The 22,005-nt window shown below is 38.9% G+C and overlaps 2 protein-coding genes and 1 long non-coding RNA gene across 13 annotated transcripts; 2 read left to right on the top strand and 1 right to left on the bottom strand.

Moving 5' to 3' along the window:
• Positions 1-7: 7 nt before the first annotated feature.
• On the bottom strand, positions 8-3,884 carry slc10a1 (solute carrier family 10 member 1). Its single transcript, XM_077552507.1, has 7 exons — positions 3,675-3,884; positions 3,504-3,590; positions 2,257-2,369; positions 1,711-1,915; positions 770-948; positions 242-441; positions 8-69 (listed from the first exon to the last, which is right to left on the bottom strand). The coding sequence occupies exons 1-7, from the start codon at positions 3,882-3,884 to the stop codon at positions 8-10; spliced, it is 1,056 nt and encodes a 351-aa protein (XP_077408633.1).
• Positions 2,181-9,918, top strand: LOC144039307 (uncharacterized). The gene is made up of 2 exons (XR_013289404.1): positions 2,181-2,429; positions 9,010-9,918. It is a non-coding gene; the product is annotated as an uncharacterized LOC144039307 (long non-coding RNA).
• Positions 9,919-10,322: 404 nt separating this feature from the next.
• Positions 10,323-21,974, top strand: max (myc associated factor X). Of its 11 annotated transcripts, none has more exons than XM_077552365.1 (5): positions 10,323-10,536; positions 10,823-10,849; positions 16,630-16,737; positions 19,025-19,148; positions 19,803-21,974. In XM_077552365.1, exons 1-5 carry the CDS (start codon positions 10,501-10,503, stop codon positions 19,988-19,990), a joined length of 483 nt encoding a protein of 160 aa, XP_077408491.1. In that variant the 5' UTR covers positions 10,323-10,500; the 3' UTR covers positions 19,991-21,974. The 11 variants fall into 11 exon arrangements, with proteins under 11 accessions (XP_077408491.1, XP_077408490.1, XP_077408485.1 ...); XM_077552364.1 differs by having other exon boundaries at positions 19,013-19,148; XM_077552359.1 differs by having other exon boundaries at positions 16,630-16,770; positions 19,013-19,148.
• The last annotated feature ends 31 nt before the right edge of the window (positions 21,975-22,005 follow it).

Raw genomic sequence — 22,005 nt, 5'->3', positions numbered from 1 at the left:
TCGTCCGTCATACTGTCCCTTCGGAAAGTGCTTTCAGTCCGCCATCAGTCACGGCAGGCTGGTAAACATCTGTTGGTCAAGCAGCACAAAGACCCAATTATGAATTGTTACAAGGAAAATGTCGATTTCCAACTACTATTTTGAGAGTTTTCGTCTCTACTATATTGACTGTGAGTAGCCATCGTTGGAACAAAAATGGATATCAAGCGTTTTGTTTAGAACCAAAATGGCCGTTCTTTACCTTTCTGTTTTCTCGTAAGCCTCTGATGGCACCTGTAGATGACTATAAGCGCCATGGCCTCCAACAGCTGGAAGGATATGTACACCATCGGGAAGAGGAAGAGCGGGCCAATCACGTCCGGGGGAAAGGCCAGCTTGAGGATGGTTGAACACAGCTGAATGTTCTGGCACCCTGTTTCCATAGCGACAGTCCTCCGCTCGCTTAACCATGGATTACGAGAGGATACAATTCAAAAGTCGTGAGTATATGAGGGTGCTCAACAAAATGCCCAAAAATATAATGTTGGCTAATAATGTGAATATATTAAAAGTCTACACACCCCTGTTCAAATTTGGATGTTCAGAATGGACCAATCACATTCCAATTCGTTTTAAATGGGTGTCAGCACACACTTTAATTTAAAATACTTCAAATTAACACCAAATACAGTTCAGATGTTCTAGTAGCCTTTCCCAATATTTTTTTTCTAGCAGGTGCCTGAACTGCTATTTGGAACTGTTCATAATTCCCTCCACCTCGACGACTCACGCTTGGCTGAGCCTGAAGATGGCCGAGATGATGTAACCGAAGGCGAAGCCGATGAAGGGCATGACGGCGCCGGTGGCCAAAAGGGGCGTAGACATCACCTTCAGGATGGCGCTGCGGATCGCCACGGCGGCCACGATGGCGATCGCCACGGAGGAAATGGACATGATGGTCAGACCTACCTGAGAGCAAATAGTGTTAGCAGTTATTTTTTTAAATTAATTTTATTTTATATATTTATTTTATTTTATTTAAATTTTTTATTTATTTATTATTATTATTATTTTTTTTATTTGTTAGTGAGACAATAATGCACTTTTTTTTCCGCCTTTTGTCTACTTTCTACATATATACAGGGATGTGATTTTTCCGCTAATTCGCGGAATTCCGCTTTTTTTATCCCCCCCCAAAAAAAAAATCTGTTTTTTTTTTTGTTTTTTTTTTTTTAGTAGTTCATTGTGTATGCACATGACTCCGACAGATAACATCTTCTGCTATAACAAAGACATTTGTGGTATGCTCTAATATGAGTTACTTTTCATTTGGTCATGATACAATTATTTGTTCATGAAATTTGAACCCCCTCAACATTATTTATGTGTTAACTTAGTAATCACATGAGTTAGATATGATGATATTCTCAGTGATAGTTTTTAAAAGCAAAGGCAGTCCAATGTTTTTGAATGTGACTGATTTTGAGTTGACTAAAACTGCCATTTTATATGGGATAGTTCAATATACATTGAAAATTTATGCTGTTGTTTTGTCTATTTCTTTGTCATGTGAGTGCATTGAAAGTACTTAAAAACACGGAAAACCCATGAGCTCCGGGGGGCTTGTCCCCCCCCCCCTGGACCGCGGCCCCCAGACCCCCGGCTAAATTTTCAGATAATTTCACTTTGGTCAAATCACATCCCTGATATATAGATCCTCTCGTGGGCCACCTTGGTGATGATCCTGGAATATCGCGGCCTGTAGTGGTTGATGAGGATCCCGATGCCGCATGGCACGAGGATCATGGCGAGCGACACGGTGATGTCGACGTAAGGCACGGCGTTCTTCAGGTCGCCGAAGCCCTGACAGTAAAGGTAGAGCAACAGCGGCATCATGCCCAGAGCCAGCAAGGTGGAACAGGACGTCATCACAATGCTGTGGGAGAGGAACATGCCACTTTGGTCAAACATGTACGGTAAATAATACGACCTGCCAGAACTAGTACTGCACAGTGTGTATATAATAAGTCTTTAAGTTTATGGCCTTCCCTGTCGAGAGAGATCTGATACAGCAAGAATGCACAGAACAACACAGGACACACCTTGATAAAAGAGGACCCTATCGGGGTGAATGGCCGACGGGTTTGCCGTCCTGTGATTAAATATTACGGTATCATCGTTTTATGACGAAGCAGGTCAGTCAACTCTCATGACGACAAGAAGTGAGAGTGAGCGCGTGTTGAACTTGAATAATCAACTGCGCACATGTGTGTGTACCTTAGGTTCATGTCCCCGTTTATCGCCAAGGCTAAGATGTTGGAGAGGGTCCCCCCCGGGCAGCACCCACAGATCAGGACCACCACAGCCGCCATGTCAGCCAGCTGGAAGCCCTGGGGAGCAGCGATGATAGTAATTCAGTACAATCGGCATCATTCAAGTGGCTTCTTGTGGTACGTGCAAGAATCACTTCGTTAGATGAAAGCATGAAGTACAATACGATACATAAATCATTTTAAAACTTTTTTTTTTTAACCCATTGAAGTACCTTTTGTTACTTTTCTAGTATGGTATGTATTTCTTAATTTAGTTAAGTTGTACAGTATATAGTTAAGTTCTATACACATTTTATTATTGGCGCACACATTTAATATTTATGTGAAATATATTTTTAATTTAATATTTTTAATTTTTGTAGGGGTTTTCCCCCTAAATGTAAGCTCAGCATTAATGTCCAATATTATAATGTGGTTTTACAATAATAATTGTACTTTTTAGGATTTTTTTTTTTTGAAGTGCATGCAACATTTACTGAATTTTACGGTTGACCTGCCAATTACATTTTGACAAAATATGAATCATTTATAAATAATACAGTTTAAATATGAATTATTATTATTATTATTATTATTAACTCTTTGACTGCCAAAAACGTTAAATAACGTTTCGTAAAATCCTATGGAGGAGTGCCAAAGACGTTAAAAGACGTTTTTTTTCAAAACAGGTGAAATTAACCATTTTCTATTGTTGATTACTCAAAAACGGAATAAGGTAGAAACAAACTTTTTTTTCTGATGGAAGATGAGAGTCCAATCTTTTTTTGGCAGTATGTGTGTTTCCATAGTCCAAACACATAATTTTCTATGGACCTTGAAAGATCAGTCAAAATGCTTAAAACCGGCTGGCACCCACGGCATCCCTTTTCTGAAAACGTCTGGCAGTCAAAGAGTTAAACAATATTGTGAATACATGTAAATATATTGCTATTAAATATTTTAAATGCCTATTGAAAGTATTTGCAGAATAATTTTATATTTTCAATGAGATCATTTAGTTGTCCACCCTTAAAAAACTAAACCGACCCATCATAAAAAAAGTATTACTTTCTACATTATTCAATCAACAGCTGCAGACAGTATCTTGCAAGCAAACAACATCTCCTTTGTCTGAGTTATTATCTAATCAGTGCAATAGCGATAATACAGTGCGGTGTGTGTGCGCATGTCTAATGTAACCATCAAACCAACCTTAGCCAAGCAAAAGGCCGTAAGCGGCATGACACAATACTGAGCCAGGACTGCGATCACGACCCCTTTAGGTTTCACTATGTGACCCTGAGAGGAGAACATAAACACGACGATTAATAGCATCACCATCACAAGTCATTCACAACTTGAAAGAAAGTGGCCGCAAGTCACCTTGATCTTGGACACCTCCATGGTGCATCCCAGTGAGATCATGGTGATGAATAAGACCATCACCATGAGCACGTTAATGGTTCTGTCCACCGCGGGCGACAAAAAGGGCTCGAAAAGAACAGCGCTGCCGTTTGCCGACGACACGTTGAAAGCGGCCATGCTGGCGTTTTGCATTTGGGAATCCCACAACTGACCCACGGTGTGATTCATGCTCACGGGCTAAGACATACAAACATAGAAGCAGGCATAAAAACCAACAATACTTTAACCCTGGAGAACCCAAGAACCCTTTTCTTCTTTGGAAAATTACGAATTATACATTAAATGACTGCTATAAGTTCACTGAACACCAAAATATGTTTTTTCAATTTTAACCCTTTTTTTTTAACTAGCTCAGAGTTGCTAATTTATCAAAATATATATATATATAACATACTCCTAGGAGTTCTGCAATATGATATGAAATAGATTAACAAAAAAAAAAACAATTTTACCACCTGGTTTGCTGAAAAGATGGTTTTGTTTGGATTGATTTCCAGCTCAACAAAACAGCATGTTGCCAGCCATCTTGTCACCACCACTCTGGCTCATGTAAGTGCAATATTCATCCACTAGATGGCCCCATGCAGGGGTCAGAAGTGGCACTCTGGACTTTTGAAGTTAAATTTGTAAAAAAAAAAAAAAAAGTTCTTTGTTATTTGAGTAGCAGAATTTATAGGGGCCAAATTTGACCCCGTGGGTTCTCCAGGGTTATTAATTAGCAAGACAAAGTGCAATTTCTACAGAAATTGCGTGAGAATGCTGAAAATGTGGAATTTAATCATTTCAGAGAAATTATAATCCATTTCCTGATATGACCGTCAGTTGGTATCGAACCATTGAATGTACAAAAAATGTGGTCCAAGCGGGGTTTGAACCCGGGTTCTCCGTGGCGGCAGGCAATTGCTCTAAGCACTGACCTTCACAGTCAGATCGATGCTTCAGCATTCCCACAATTAATGCTAATAAGTATGGATTAAAAAAAACATTCTTCTTAGAATAATCATCAGTACTTTTCAAGTGAAGACGTGCTTTTCTTGGGCAGAAAGGTCGCAGTTGTTATTGATAAGCAGTACTGTACTTTCAATCAGCAAAGTAATCAGCGGCCATCAGTTCATAGTACACATTGTGTGGCGCAGCGGACCTTAAGCCTAATATTCATTGCGCTCAATTTGTTGTTACTCGCAAATATTTTGCCAAGAAATTAAGACGGCCTTATAAATAAATGTAGGCCAAGTAAACATTTTTGAAAAATCACTGCATTGAAAAATTGTGAATGTTTTTTTCAATCAAAAAGCCAAATTGTTTAAAGTTCTCGAATCTGTTTGCTCAAATACGTAAAGAGGGTTAAAAAAATAAAAAATTAAAAAAATATTTATTTATTTTTCCTCACATCAGGCACACTTTACACATAAAAAGAGTAGAAACACATTTGACAGGAAGAAAATCTCGCCATCACGTGCCGTCATGTGGATTACTACGAAGGTGACGATTACACACCTTCTCCGAGACGTCAGTCTGCAGGAAAGTGATAGAAAAGTCCCATTTGGACCGCTCGGAAAACAACCACAAAGTCTCTTTCACGCTTACCTGTCACCTCTTCTCTTCCTCTCTGCTCCCCAACACTAATCAACTTCCATAGCGGCTGACTTTTTTTTTTTTATGTCTCTCACGCTCGCCGATGTCATGTGCACTTTGTGGTTGTGCACAGGTGCCATCTAGTGCACGTTTCTAGCACAGGGTGAGGCCTTGCAGCACAGTTCTGCATATCCAAACAGAAAAGGGAAAGGAAGGAGGGGGGGGGGGAAGAAGAAGTATGCGACTTGCGTCTTCAAGTGATGTCGGGGGACCAAAAGCAGTTTTTGTACAAGATTGAGTGCCAATTGGTGAAGAAAGAGTTAAATATTTGGGTTTTAAAACTGGGTTTTCTATATAATGCGGAGCCAGAGAGCGCTTGTATAACAAAAACAACAATTTTAAATAGTTGGGGGTGGGGGTGGGGGGCATAATTTGTGTGTCAGTTTGCCTTCCCATGAGTTTTGTCAATGAAACATGTTAGTGGTCACCCCCAATGGGGCAGTTAAGCTTGAAATCCGCCTAGCAACAACAAGCTGCCACGCAAATCAGAGGAATTCTGTTGTATTTATGTAGTTGTATATATATTTAAAAAAAAAAAAAATAATAAAAAAAAAAAAACATTTATTAAATTTTTTTAATTTATTTGTTTGTTTTTTTAAAAAAAGGAGAGCAATGATGATGTCAAATCGAATGAACAATACTGAGCTCTCCTGGAGAAAAGAAAAAAAAAGAAGAAGGAATTCTGTTGGTCTGCCCTCTTCTGTAGAACGAAACCTTTATTTCAGTTGTGAAGTTTTACGATAAATCATGAATGATTTGCACTATTTATAACATTGGTGTTGGATTGGAAAGTGGAACAAAAAACATTTTAGGCAGTACAGTAGTTTTCCTGGTATGTAGGCGGGTCGCTGACCCACCCGATTATTTCCATATAAAAACACCACTTTTAGGCCGTAGTGCAGAAGACCTTCATCTAAAATGTCTGTTTTTTTTGTTTTTTTTTGTGTTACATTTAAGTGCATGATTCTGACATCATGACATGAATTGAAGCGACAGAATGCAATTAGCATGTTTTTTAATTTTTTTTTATTTTTTAAATCAGTGCTAATTGAGTATGATGACCATGATGCCGTCTACAAGTCATTGGCTAGCGGCACAGCACGGCGGACGGTGCCAAGAACAAACGCTGCATGCGACGGCCACGCTCGGCAGACTGTTACTCTAATGCGAATGCCAAGGTTGCTGATGGCTTTCATGTGCTGCCTGTAAAATTCTTCTGCGGAGCGAAACGAGGCGCTCGGGATGCTGAAATGGGTTACTGAAGAAGGGAGAAAGCTTGAATAGCAATGAGCCAAAGGTCACTGACTATCTATCCATCCATCCTTCCACATCTATCTATCTCTCTATCTATCTCTCTATCTATCTCTTTATTATCCATCCACTGAGCGAGCCATCCATCCATCCTTCCACATCTATCTATCTCTCTATCTCTATCTATCTATCTATCTATCTATCTATCTATCTATCTATCTATCTATCTATCTCTATCCATCCACTTATTCATCCATCCACTTATCCATCCATCCATCCACTTATCCATCCATCCTTCCACATCTATCTATCTCTCTATCTCTATCTATCTATCTATCTATCTATCTATCTATCTATCTATCTATCTATCTATCTATCTATCTATCTATCTATCTATCTCTATCCATCCACTTATTCATCCATCCACTTATCCATCCATCCATCCACTTATCCATCCATCCTTCCACATCTATCTATCTCTCTATCTATCTCTCTATCTATCCACTGAGCCATCCATCCACTTATCCATCCATCCTTCCACATCTATCTATCTATCTATATAGCTCTCTATCTATCTCTCTATCTCTATCCATCCATTGAGCCATCCATCCTATTCATTCCATCATCCATTCATCCATCCACTTATCCATCTATCTATCTATCTATCTATCTATCTATCTATCTATCTATCTATCTATCTATCTATCTATCTATCTATCTATCTATCGCTCTTCTCTCTATCCATCCACTGAGCCATCCATCCACTTATCCATCCATCCATCCTTCCACATCTATCTATCTATCTACCTATATAGCTCTCTATCTATCTCTCTATCTCTATCCATCCACTGAGCCATCCATCCACTTATTCATCCATCCACTTATCTATCTATCTATCTATCTATCTACTGTATCTATCTATCTATCTATCTATCTATCTATCGCTCTTCTCTCTATCCATCCACTGAGCCATCCATCCACTTATCTATCTATCTATCTATCTATCTATCTATCTATCTATCTATCTATCTATCTATCTATCGCTCTTCTCTCTATCCATCCACTGAGCCATCCATCCACTTATCTATCTATCTATCTATCTATCTATCTATCTATTTATCTATCTATCTATCTATCTATCTATCGCTCTTCTCTCTATCCATCCACTGAGCCACCCATCCACTTATCCATCCATCCACTTATCCATCTATCTATCTATCGCTCTTCTCTCTATCCATCCACTGAGCCATCCATCCACTTATCTATCTATCTATCTATCTATCTATCTATCTATCTATCTATCTATCTATCTATCACTCTTCTCTCTATCCATCCACTGAGCCATCCATCCACTTATCTATCTATCTATCTATCTATCTATCGCTCTTCTCTCTATTCATCCACTGAGCCATCCATCCACTTATTCATCCATCCACTTATCTATCTATCTATCTATCTATCTATCTATCTATCTATCTATCTATCGCTCTTCTCTCTATCCATCCACTGAGCCATCCATCCACTTATTCATCCATCCACTTATCCATCCATCCATCCTTCCATATCTATCTATCTATCTATCTATCTATCTATCTATCTATCTATCTATCTATCTATCTATCTATCTATCTATCTATCTATCCATCCACTGAGCCATCCATCCACTTATCCATCCATCCATCCTTCCACATATAGCTCTCTATCTATCGCTCTATCTCTATCCATCCACTTATCCATCATCCATCCACTTATCCATGCATCCTTCCACATCTATCTATCTATCTATCTATCTATCTAGCTCTCTATCTCTATCCATCCATCTTTTGATCAATCCATCCATCCACTGACTCATCATCCATCCATCCGTCTGTCCAGCATCCATCCGTCCGTCCGTCCATTGTCAAACGTTATGACTGAATTTTATTATTTTTCCTCTCAAAAAGTGTATGCAAATTAACTTTATCTCATTGTATTTGAATTGACACGTCTCACTCACTTCTTCCAAATGTGTTTCAATAAAATCTCACAAAGAAAATATTCTTGAAAGCCTCCATATGTTATTTATTCATAGTAACCACACTTGAAGACAACGCAGTCATCTAATACACTTTATTTGCGGCGAGAAGTAGCCTTAATCTGAAGGGTTTTGTGACCCCTCCTTTTCATGAAGCCTGCACTCACAACAATGCCAAGGACAAAAAAAAAAAAAACACTGGTCAAAGCATATCCTCTCCGTCTGTTTTCTACATGGTAGGGGGCAAAAGGAGGGCATCGTGGTTAAACAGGCCAATCCCTGTAAAGACATGGGGGAGGGGTGGCGAACTGATCAGCCTCTTGAATGCTATAATTACAATTCCATGCATCACTTGCCTGTGTTTTTGGACTTATTAGTTTTCCTTTTCTGCAGCTCCAGACACGACGAATCAATGCGGCACTCTTGACGAGCAACCTGCAGGTCGTGACCTTTGCGGGACTTGAACTGCCTCTGGAGACACGTGGAGGCCAAGGGGGAGGGTTTAGCGACGAGGGTGTGGCAAGGAGGTTTGTTTGTGAGCGCTGGTGATCATATTCACCATCGAATGTGATTGCTGTGCCGCCACGGTGGCTTCGGCGTAGCAGAGGCGTGACCTCATTGTGTTGTGAACCTTGATAGTACAGACGATCCTGGGTGACCTTGTTTGCCAATGCTGTGGGACATAAATGTATTGAAGACGTTTATATGAGGTTAACATGCAGAAATGATACAGGATGAGTGGAAGCTCTCCATTGATGGAGGGCAGGGTGTCGCCCACAGCTGCTGTGGCCTCGTGACCTGCTGAGGGTGGAGGGGTGAAGCTTTTTTTTTTTTTTTTTCAAACACATTTACTGAGCTAGATGCGTAAACTAATCCACAATGTAAGCTCCTTATCCATAGCACAATTTTGTCAAAAAGGTAAGATCTGAGCAGATGATTCACAATTTGTCCTGCAACCAAAACCCTGTTTATCATCCCCCACAAACATACTTGTAGTAGTGCCTCATTATTGCAAGTTTTTTTTTTTTTTCATCCATTCATTTTCATCTCAGGGTCACAGGAAGTTGGATCTTAAGCCAGCTGACTTTGGTCAATGCATGTCATAATCACTGACGTTTTGTTTCTTTTTCAAGTAAGTTGTATGCGGAGCAAATGCAACTTTTTCAAATCAAGTATCAAAACCTACCACTAATGGAATCTTTGTAATATTGTACTTAATACATAATAGAACAGAATGCAAACAACATGTGTTGGTTATATGTATACAACAATGTGAAAATAAAAGCAGAATGTAACACGGTCGTCGTATAGTCTCACTGTTTTTCATTTGTTGGGGCGTTATACTATTCCACGTGTCTGTTCTGGCCCTGTTTTGCCCCGTGACATAAAACTACAAGAAAAAACTACATTTACCATACTGCTATCAGCAAAACGTGGTGTTGTGACGTAATCGTATACGCTATACACCTACTGGGATTTGTAGTTTAATGAAGACACTTTGGACTAACTATCAAAATACCAGTTAGTAAACATAAACGAATATGAAACATTTAAGTCTAACAATTACTGATATTTCTGTGAGTAAAAAAAAAAATAGCCTGTTCCGCTTGTTATTTCAATATGTTTCGATGTACAATACACAAAATACCTCATTTCCCAGAACACCCCTGGATTCCGCGCATGCGCATTAAGCGGCGGTAGCTTGGTGTGTGGATCGTAGTCACGTGGAGCTGTTCCACCTCGATTAGGTCCAAACAGAACGTGAGTGAGTGAATAGCCACTACTAGCAGACTGCCTGTAAGGAGCGCCGCTTGTGGTGGCAAAACCGATTCATGTTGTTTTTCTAGCCACGCGTCCCTTCAAACGTGCCCATTTTATCGAAGAATGAGTGATAACGATGATATCGAAGTCGATAGTGACGTGAGTATGATGACTTTCTACGCCTTTTATTCATTGTATGTCGCTTTTTGTGCCGTTTTTTTTTTCTAGCCGAAGTAGCTGCTCTGCTAGCGTTAGCTACCCGATAAGCTGTGTCGACGTGCTTCTCCGATAAGTATTTTTTAATAACAATACTGGTTTTGTATTCTCGGAAGCATTGTAATTACTGTTTTGTGTATGACGTTCAAGCAGCTTCGGAGAATGGGTTACGCTTGAGGACACTTATGGCTACAATTGTACTTTTTGTTCTGTTTTTTTTTTTTTGCAGGAAGACTCACCGAGATATCACAATGTGGTGCGTAATCCTGTGGGGGGGGTTGTCCTTTATTATAATTAATATACTGCACATTATTGGGGTTATATTGTCACTTATATATTTAAATAACTCAACATATCATATTTAGTCTTCAAGCGTTGATTGTTAGGTGGACTTCAGAATCGAATGTGAAAGCAATGGGTCTCATGATCGAGCTAGATAAGACATGTCTCTCATGTGTATATGGCAATAAATTAATGGTTGGGACTACGTTATGCTTTGCAGCCAGGGTATCCCCTATCCTGCGTGTACACGGTAACACGACGGCTATATTTAGACCAAAAGCTTTACCGGGCTGCACACAGCCTTTTGTCGTCGTCTCTCCGGTTATTATTTTAACCGATAAAAATACGCGAAGTGTGGTCCAGATCGTGGAGCTTTTCCTTAGCACGGCGGCTTGGGGATTCCGCTTTTGCACATCTAGGTCACCTCAACGGGAGGGATCTTGTTTGACATAACCGCTGCTGCATCCATGGCGGAGAATGATGACGCTTGAAGAGATGATGCTGCATACATGCATTCGGGCATGCATGTTTGGTGGGGTGGGGGGTGGGAGCTTCGTGTCAGGAAAGGGCTGCAGCGGGATGTTTTCCTGTGTTGCAGCCTGTTATCAGTCGTCCCACCGAGGGGCTGGCAGGCTCAAATGAATGACGTGATAGCTAACTGCACAACATAGCGGTGAAAACAAACAAACACGCACCCTGCACGACGCGCCATCAATTCAATTTTTGCCCGTGTATGTCGCCAATTGAAATCATCTTGATGTCATTCCTATTTGATAAGCTTTGCCGGAGGGCAGTGACCAAGTAAGAGATTGCAATGAATTAATTTATTCGATTTTTGGCTAAACAGGACTGATTTGAATCGGCACCAAATTTTACACACTTGTAAAAAAAACATCGACTCAGCATATGCATGAGTTTTGTTATTGTGAATCGTGCATTAAATGTAACCAGGTGGTTAGCATCCTGTTACTCAGGCTCTCTTTATTTGAAGTTCATCAATTTGCTTAAAATCTTACCACAAAAAAATAAAAAATAAAAAATATGAGCGCCACTGCCACCTACTGTATTGGATGCGCCATTGCACTTTAGTACGATTAAAAACAACACTAACATTGTTTGCCAGGGTAACATCCGCTCCACAATTTAGAATGACTGATGTCATGTTAGTTGAAAACTGTAAAGCAAGGATGCCAAACAAACAAAATTGGGTGCGAAATCGTATAAACATACCACTTAATCTTTATTACACGCAGTTTGCACAATCAGTTTGATTTAGTGTTATATAATCTTGAACAACACGTTCAATTTGAAATCAATCGGCATGGAAATGGTCAGGAAAAAATAGTGGCAGTTCTTATATATTTGTAGTAGTATTCATTGGTCAGTTTATGTTAAGGGTGAAAACAAAATTCTTGTGATTTCTGTTTAAAGCGAATTAGTGGGACTTTCTTCCAAAAAATGAAAAGAACAAATCCATTTAGCACACTATTTGCATTAGGGGGCCACATTTAATGATATGGCAGGCCAAATCTGGCTCCCAATCCTTGATTTTGATAGCCATGCTCTAAATTGACAATAGGTGTGAATGTGAGTGTGATTGGTTGTTTGCCTTTATGTGACCTGCGATTGGCTGGTGACCAGTCCGGGGGTGCTACCCCTGCAGTAGTTTCAGCCACAATCCAAGTGAGAAAGGACGGATGGACTTCACCTACTGTAAGGCTGTCACAAAGCAATCTTTTTAGAATCGATTATTCCATCGATCACTCTGGGTAAGTCGACCTTTGCGTACGGTATATATTGTTCTTCTAGTGCCTTCTTTTACCAACGTCATTTTATTCGCACACAAAAAATCATGCCTTGAGTCTCGCAATATTTTCTCTAGCTTTTCCAAAAGTTTTTGTCAACTCGCTTGCAGAATATTTTTGCCCTGTTTTCAAACCCTACTTCATTATTTAAACTTTAATGGTGTTGAAATTTGGAAGTTTAAATGTAGCCCTCATTGAGCCATTTTCAGCAATAAAAAGTTTGTCCAGAATGAATTTGATAACTACCATTATTTTTTTGTATACAATTACTACTTTTTAAAAACGATTTTTTTTCTGAAGATGACATCACCTGTGCTGAGGTAACGACCAACCATGGCTCAATTTGCTGACCGAACCCAGAAAACAGATGTGCCACGATTGGTCGTTATCTACTTCCTCGGCACAGGTGATGTCATCTTCATTCGACAGCAATTGGAAAAAAAAATAGTTTTTAAAGGAAAAATAATGAAGTTATCAAATTCGCTCTGGACAAAATATGAACTTTTTACTGCTGAAAATGGCTCGATGAGTCAAGTATCCCTAAAAAGTAACGGGCCTCAGCTGTCTGCTCTTAAATCCTAACAGACAAACTAACTGTAACTTCCTTGCTTGAAGTAAATGTGACATGACGATGATGTCATGATGTTGCTGACACCTGCAATTGACCGTTCGTTAGCCCTGTATGAGTAACAGAAACGCAATTTTTTCCAACGATGTTAAATGACGCACAGTGGTCCTCTTTCTGTCATAAAATTGTTTGAATGTGAGGGTTAGTGCACACAACCCTCATTAACAACAACAAACCTTTCATTTTGACACTCCATAAAATTAACTAGCTCTAGTTCCGTTGCCGCCTCCATTTTTTTTTTTATATCTCATTCACTGCCATTGACGGCTATAGACGTCAAAAATTCATTTGAACTATTTCTATTAGTTTAACATTTTTTTTCCACTTTTGTTAACAACAGTATGAAAACCTAGATTTTTTTGTTGTTGTATTAGAACATATATAAAATTTGTGACTAATCGTGAGTTAACTAGTGAAGTCATGCGATTAATTACAATTAAAAATGTTAATCTCCTGGCGCCCCTAATTTTTATTAACCTTTTCTTTAAAAAAAGAAAGAAAAGATTATTAAAAATTAAACAAAAAAATTGTTGTTTTTTTAAAGAAAAGATTATTAATAATTAGGGGCATCAGGCGATTAAAATTTCTAATTGTAATTAATCACATGACTTCACTAGTTAAGTCACGATTAATCACAAATTTTATATCTGTTCTAAATGTACAAAAAAATGATAGGTTTTCATACTCTTGTTAACGAAAATGGGGAAAAAATGTTAAACTAAAATTATTTTTTTCCCAAAAATCTATAGCTGTCAATGGCAGTGAATGAGATATGCTACTATGAAGGTCTCACTGCATTATTGGAATTATTAAGATAATACATTTCCCGTCAAAAATCGATTCCATGAAAATACAAAAAATATTATTTCTTGACTTTTATTTTGGAAACCTCTTTTGAGCTCTCTTTGAGCGTTTTAAGAAGCTGCTCTTGCACGTCCTTCCTCTCCTCGCCCACCTCGCGTTGCATGCCTCAGTCAGGTATGAATAGAATGGAGGGAGCAGCTCGCCTTGCGTGCGGTGCCAGTGGATGAGCCAAAAAAAAAAAAAAAAGCGACCTGTTTTTATGACAGACTGATAATGGCGGCGCTGTAATTGGACACCTGTTTGTCATGGTGACGAATGCGCTGAGACGCACAACTCAGCGGTGGCGTCCTTAATAGGGGCATGAACGTGCATTGTGGATTCCCATCGTGATTAGTGGGACATTCAGGGCTTCAAAATAGTATTTAATTTGCGTTCTCCGATCATTTGCATGTTCTCTCCATGCTTGCCTGAGTCTTCTCCGGGGACTCCCGACTTCATCCTGCACGAGTGCTCTTTATGTGTGAATGTGACTGTGATTGGTTGGTTGTTGCAAATCTAAAGGCCAATAATTTTGCTACCGCACCGAGTGGCGAATTGCGGGTTTTCGTCAGGGTTCGTAAAGAGTTGCAAATGGTGACCTAGATGTTCACGGATCATTTCTACTCGCTGCCAAGTATTTTTGAACGTGTTCAGACGACGGTTAGAAAATGTTCATCTTGCCTTGTGATCTTTGGAATCCTTTTACAAACCCGGATGAGAACCCCAAATTTGCTACGTTCGCGATTATTCACTGCTTAGTGAGATAGCAGCTTAAAAGATGAATTTAAAACTGGTTTAACTTCAGGAAACCTTTTAGTTATTTATTTTAAATTTCACCTAACTTTATTAAAGATGCTGCCGACACTGGGGAGTCCCTGCAATTTTTATTTTTGAAAATAATAATATTCAAGAAATTAAAAAATAAATAAAAGTTTAACTCTTCAGTTATGTTGAAATTTGAATGATTATGGAAAAATAATTTAATGATTATGGAAAAATAATTGAAATCACGATTATTCAAACTATTTTTTTTATGTTTTTTAATTGTTAAATGTTTAAACATTTTCAAAATATTAAGACAAATACTATTATTTGAAACACTTCCTTCAATCAAGATTGATTAAATGAGTCATTTTAAAACAAAAAAAGGTGCGAATATATACTGTAAATTTAAAAAACTCAAAATTAGTATTAACTCTTTGACTGCCAAAAACGTTAAACAACGTTTAGTAAAATTCTATGGAGTGCCAAAGACGTTAAAAGACGTTTGTTTCAAAACAGAGGTGAAACTAACCATTTTCTATTGTTGATTACTGAAAAACAGAATAAGGTAGAAACAAGCTTTTTTTCTGATGAAAGATGAGAGTCCAATCTTTCATTTGGTAGTATGTGTGTTTCCATAGTCCAAACACATAATTTTCTGTGGACCTTGAAAGATCAGTCAAAATGCTTAAATCGGCTGGCACCCACGGCATCCCTTTTCTGAAAACGTCTGGCAGTCAAAGAGTTAATAATCTTTTATTTTATTTTTTTTACGATTTATGCCGATTTTGTAATTGTGGAGTGCAATAATTGAAATTGAATTCCGATTAATTACACAGCTAGCTATTAGCTTAGTTTTTGATTTAGCCTAACACATGGTCAAGTCTCTATATAGTTAAAAATTTCAAGGAAAAGCCTTCAACGTCAAAAATTTGAAAAGTTGTCCAAACACGCTTAGATATTTTCATTAGTTTATTTACTGCAAATGAATATTAACCATTGGTCATCGCCCTCCTTGATCGCTAATAATCAGCATTGGTTTCGGCCCTGAAACTAACAAAAAAAAAAAAACACGTTTATATGTGCCATAGCTCAGCAACAATCGTAATAAAGATGAGTGAGCGCTCTAGAAAATGGATGGGGAACCCTTTGCAGTTTAGTCGCTAAAGCTAACGGCATGAAAACCTGCTTGCACTCGACTACCACAGCAATCGCATTAGTGTTTAACTGAAGTTTTGAGATATTTGTGAATTGTGACAACGTGATTCTTCTGCTACAAAGTCCCATCCAGTCCCGGATCTTTTCTGACTTGTAGCCATCCAAATTGGACCACAGTAGGAAGCAATACAAACTGGAGCATTTCCCAGTGAAGTGAATCGCTTTGAGAGTAGATTACTGTTTTTTTTTCAAGGTAAATCCATTACAGGAGAATATTGAGCTTTTTCTTCAGTAACAAGTCCGCCTCAGATTATTGTGCCCATCTGTCACCGTGGTCATTTTCCATGATGGTGATTATAAAAAAAAAAAATATATATATATATTTATATATATTTAAAAAAAAAAAACACTTACCGCACTTGTGCCCAAAAGGCAGAGTGGTACTAGGCAGCAGGCGGCTTTGCGTCAACCCCGCAGCCCCCAACCCCCCCGCCGCCGTCCTCTACCCACGCTTGCTGCGCTGCCGGGCTTCAAGGCCTTGTGACTCTCTCATTGCAGGCAGACAAACGGGCACACCACAATGCGCTGGAGCGCAAGCGTAGGGACCACATCAAAGACAGCTTTCACAGCCTCCGCGACTCTGTGCCCGCCTTGCAGGGAGAAAAGGTTGGTAACAGTACTGGTGCGCACCACAACAGCGTAAGAGACTTTTTTTTTTATTTCTTCTTCTTTATGTTTGTTCAATGTCGCTTGAATGGTGCGGGAGATGTGCTGAATGACTCGATGGAGCTTAGCGTTAGCGTACATGGCGAGCGCATATGCGTGTGTGTGTGTGTGAGTGGCGAGCAGATGGTGGAAGGCGCACGTCTTGACTGCTTGGACCAGCGTCAGGAAGTTATTACGAGGAAATGTCGCCGCTCTCTTCCTGTTTTGACATGAAGAGCGTTAGTAGAGCGGCCCTCCCCTAGAAACCAGCTGGGTGGGTGGATGGCTCGGGGCCGGGTGGTGGAGTGGGAGTCGCTGAATGTGAGGGTGGAGCCGAAGCTTGCTCCACATTTGCAGAACATGAATATACTAGGTGTCAGGTGATTAAAATGTTTCATTGTAATTAAGACTTCTGTACGATTAATCACAAATTTTTATATCTGTTCTAAATGTACAATCATTTTTTTCATACTCTTAACATAAAGTGGAAAAAATGTTAACCTAATAGAAATATTGCTCCATCTTTTAGTCATTGATACATAATTCATAAAATTGGGTTAAAATTAAAAAGATACTACTGTACTGTAAAAAAAAGTGATATTGATTTGTTTTGAGGTGATTTTTCTGCCACTAGATGGCATGATTGCATTTGTAAGACATTTTTCTTTTCATATTCAGAGCTATCTAACCTTTAACGTGAAGTAACTTTTCTGCACATTTTAAAAATTGTAAAATACAACTTGACCCCCAGTCTCCACAAATGTATGCATTATTATCGAGCATTTAAAAAAAAAAAAACGGTTTTGTTACGGGGATTTTAAATGAACTTTAATGCACTCATTTTGGCACCCCTAGAATATACACATGAAAGTGAAAGAAAAAGATCTCTGCTGCCTTCATTCCTCAAAATAAAATGGACTGCTTTTTTATACAGAGCTTTATCCACACCATATGGTGCCCAAAGCATCACATTCACCCACGACCACTCTACCACTGAGCCATGCCATGCCACCCCCTATCCAATCTTGATGCGAACATATGCTAAACCACCAAGTTCAGCATATAATAATAATAATAATAATAATAATAAGCACATCCCTGTTAGGATATCTGTTTTCGACCAACTAAAACAATTTTCATGAGCAAAAAGGCTAAAAAGCAGAGAGAGTATATCGAAAATATTTTGTTTCTTTAAAAAATTTTTAAAAAAACAGCTGATGTTGACCTGGTCTTGAGATGATGAATGACGATGACGATGACGATGATGATGATGATGTGTATTGTATGTAAGGCTGGATTTACTCATTCTACAAGTGACCCAATTCTGATTTTATTATTTTTCTCCATGCACCAGTAGATTATACAAAACATACCCATGCTGAATTAAAAAAAAAACATACATATGGCACTTACAGATTTAGAAAGGAAATTAAATGTAGACAATACAATTGTTTTGACACCTAACCATCCTGACCAACTTAATATAACGTTAACCATGTATTCAAGTATATTGAATTGATTTTTTTTTTTTTAGTTATTATTGTAAAGGAAGCTCTTTTTTGCAGTTGTACAAATGTCAAAGCAGTGATATGAGATATGGGTCGCATGGAGAAAAAAAAAAAGTAAATCCAGCCTTAACTTGGTTTTAATGAAAAATGTGCCGCTGTGAAGCTTCCTGAGTCATCTTGAGATAAAAGTGAAAGAGGATAACTGGGGAGCACAATTTTTGTTGAGTTATGTCTGACAGCTGTTTTTAACTCAATTTTGGGTGCAGAATCCAAAACTGATCTCAGATTAGGATAGGATCCCCGTTTTCTTCCCCAAAAATATTAAATGTTTACGCATGCAAATAAAACATCAAGATGGTTTGAAAACAAAACAAACATCATAAAATAGAATATAGCCATGTAGATGTGCCCAATCGTAATCAGCACTTCTTACTACAGTCTTACTACAGCTAATCCGTAGATAAGATGTGGGGGGAAAACGTGACGTGCTAGGAAGAAAAGCTGACTGCAGTTTTGGAATCAGCATGCCAATTTTTAGTTTCAATCAGCATAAAAATCCAGCTAAACAGAATTGTATACTTTTTTAAAATTGTTCCCCATAGGTCAATTGTCTAGTCCTGCTAGCATGTTTTATGCATGTTTAGACAAATGTGACTTTTTTTTAACCCCCCCTCCCCCTCCCTTCTGCACACACATCACTTCTCTTTTGCATGTGTCACTAACAGCAGTCTACCAAACAGGCGTCTAGAGCTCAAATCCTAGACAAAGCCACAGAGTACATTCAGTACATGAGGCGAAAAAATCACACGCACCAGCAGGACATCGACGACCTGAAGCGGCAAAACGCGCTGCTGGAGCAGCAAGGTAACGCAACGTCTTTCCTTTTTTAATTTATTTTAATATTTTTATTTTTATTTTTATTTTTATTTTTATTTTTATTTTTATTTTTATTTTTATTTTTATTTTTATTTTTATTTTATTATTATTTATTATTATTATTATTATTATAAAAAAATAGATATTTTATGGGTTGGGGTTAGGGTTATTTTATAAACTCTTTGACTGCCAGACGTTTTCAGAAAAGGGATGCCGTGGGTGCCAGCCGATTTTAAGCATTTTGACTGATCTTTCAAGGTCCATAGAAAATTATGTGTTTGGACTATGGAAACACACATACTACCAAAAAAAGATTGGACTCTCATCTTTCATCAGAAAAAAAAGTTTGTTTCTACTTTATTCCGTTTTTCAGTAATCCACAATAGAAAATGGTTAGTTTCACCTCTGTTTTGAAACAAACGTCTTTTAACGTCTTTGGCACTCCTCCATAGGATTTTACTAAACGTTATTTAACGTTTTTGGCAGTCAAAGAGTTAAACAAATTTTTTTTTTATATATTTTTTTAATTTTTATTCTTTTTTAAAAAAAAATTCTGGAGACCCAACGTCTTTCCGTCATCGCTGTCTTCATCGACTTTAACGATAGCTTCGGGTTGATCGTTGCTCCTCCATGTTGTTGCAGTGCGCGCTCTGGAGAAAGTCAAGGGCTCAGCGCAGCTCCAGGCCAACTACTCGTCGTCCGACAGCAGCCTCTACACCAACCCGAAAGGCAGCGCCGTGTCGGCGTTCGACGGCGGCTCCGACTCCAGCTCCGAGTCGGAACCCGAGGAGCCTCCCAACCGCAAGAAGCTGCGCGTGGAGAACAGCTAGAAAGCGCCCCCGGCGCTCCTAAACGCAGGTGAAAAGGGGGCCAGAGTTGCGGCCTCACGGGAAAGGCGAGAGGAAGCCTTTAAGCGCTCTCGAGGCTCTTTGACCTTTCCGCCTGACGCCCTGTTCTTGCGCCCTATCCCGCCCTACTCCCACCCCACCGGGTGGGCTCGCACTGGAGACTTCCTCAAAACTCCTCTCAAGCGCCACCACAATCGCCTCCTCGAAAAAGGAGGGAGCAGGCCGGCGGGATGGGAGCTCTTCAACAACCCCCCTAGCCCCTTTTTAATATTTGATTTCGCAACAATCCAAAACCCCCCAAAAGAGGCAGCTTGGCTACCCGGGAACTTTTTAAAGTTCCCCCTGCCCTGTATTTGTGACACCAGACGTACTCCTAAGCACTGCTATATGACATGTACAGTGGACCCCGCTTTGGGATGCAAATGATATTGATTGGTATTCTTGCTTCACAGTAATCATGCTAGGATCACAAATAAAATAATTGGCAGTGGCCCAATTTTGGCCCAACCCCTGCCCTAGGTTACCTCGTTTGCTCCCAAAAACGTATAAATATGTTTTTTATGTTTTTTTTTAATGCTAGAGCATACAGAAGGCTTTGATGCAGCCTCTGAACTGAAAAGAATGCTTAAAGCAATGGTAGTTATTACAAAACCGGCCAGCAGGTGGCAGCAGAGTATAAGAGATCAACCAGGGGCCATGTTGCAAAAAGCTGTTTTCCCCACAGTTGATAACAGATTTGTGAATAATGATGAAACTTAGCTATATTCTAATGCTGCAAAATGGAAACAAATAGAAATATATTTTTTTCCTGATGAAAGAAGAGACCAACCTTTCTTTTGGTAGGTTCCATGTTTTTATAGCAATGGAACACAATATTCTGTGGGCCTTGCAAAATACAGGGAAACGGGGAGCGAAGTGGGTTGCTTCAGTGAAAAGGGCTGGGAGTGAATGAGTTAATATAATGCCCATGTTAATAGTTTACCGTAATTATTAGCGCCAGGCGCTACATCGATGATGTTGACACTCCCACGGCGGCCTGTGTGGCTTTGCAGGCAGATTACAATTATTTTGTTTTTTTTTGTTATTGTTATGGATACGTTTTTACGCAGATAAAGAAGTCTCGTAAAAATCCATACACAGGTTAATTGAATTGCAACTATGCGGGGTCCACTGTATTTTATTTTCAATTTAAACACACACCCAAATTGGTTGAAAAACAAATGTATCTTTTTCTATTTGTAGCTTCTTTTTTTTTTTTTCTCCACTTAAGAATGTGAAGACCCTCCAAGGAGAAATGTTTCGTGTCACCCACCTCAGGCCCACTGGATTGCAGATGTTTTTTCTGCTGCAACACATTTCGTAGAGATTTAAGAAGAAAAAAAAGTTGCTATTGTTGAAATTGATGTTTTGAAAGAATTTGAATATTCCTAAACTTGTTATTGTATTTTGTCCTTTAGCTTGAAGTAGTGAATGACTTTAGGTGGCTGAACACATTAGGCAGCTTGTTTTGATAGACATAAAAAAAAAAGAAAAGAAAAGTGATAATTGGATGTTTTCAAAGCTCAAACGTATGTTATGCATTTTGTAGTCATCTCACACGTCACGGAAGATGTCACTTAAACCGGAATGTTCCAAAGTAGCGCCTGTCGTTTTGCAATACAAGGAAGCCAATGAAGAGCCCCTGTTGATGTGTTGTGCTTTACAAAGTCCCAAATGTTCCTGAACCTTCCTCTCGGAAACTTTAAAAAAAAAAAAAAAGGAAAAAAAAGAGGGAGTATATTTGAGTGTGTCTGTACATCATTTTCATTTTCTTTTCATTCTGGAGGATATGATTAGCGTACCAGGTCTTTGTCTGATTCCATTCCATGGAAATTACAAGTATGTTGTACATACTGCCAACAATTGTCTTGCAAGTTGAGGCCTACCTTTAATATGAGACTATAAAATAAACTATTTTATCCTTTAATGCTTTTCTTTGGATTATTTAGGTGTGGTTG

This window comes from Vanacampus margaritifer, chromosome 19 (assembly GCF_051991255.1).
Source record: "Vanacampus margaritifer isolate UIUO_Vmar chromosome 19, RoL_Vmar_1.0, whole genome shotgun sequence".
NCBI lineage: Eukaryota > Metazoa > Chordata > Actinopteri > Syngnathiformes > Syngnathidae > Vanacampus > Vanacampus margaritifer.
This window is presented reverse-complemented; position numbering and strand designations above follow the sequence as displayed.

What these genes read in the sequence shown, in the direction of transcription:
- slc10a1 (XM_077552507.1), bottom strand. Translation starts at nt 3,884, where the DNA reads ATGAATCACACCGTGGGTCAGTTGTGGGATTCCCAAATGCAAAACGCC. An exon ending in ATTCCAGGATCATCACCAAG is followed by an intron (nt 949 to 1,710) that starts GTGGCCCACGAG and finishes ATTTGCTCTCAG; the next exon opens with GTAGGTCTGACCATCATGTC. An exon ending in ATCTTCAGGCTCAGCCAAGC is followed by an intron (nt 442 to 769) that starts GTGAGTCGTCGA and finishes TCCATGGTTAAG; the next exon opens with CGAGCGGAGGACTGTCGCTA.
- max (XM_077552358.1), top strand. Translation starts at nt 10,501, where the DNA reads ATGAGTGATAACGATGATATCGAAGTCGATAGTGAC. An exon ending in CACCGAGATATCACAATGTG is followed by an intron (nt 10,850 to 16,629) that starts GTGCGTAATCCT and finishes CTCTCATTGCAG; the next exon opens with GCAGACAAACGGGCACACCA. An exon ending in CGCGCTGCTGGAGCAGCAAG is followed by an intron (nt 19,149 to 19,802) that starts GTAACGCAACGT and finishes ATGTTGTTGCAG; the next exon opens with TGCGCGCTCTGGAGAAAGTC.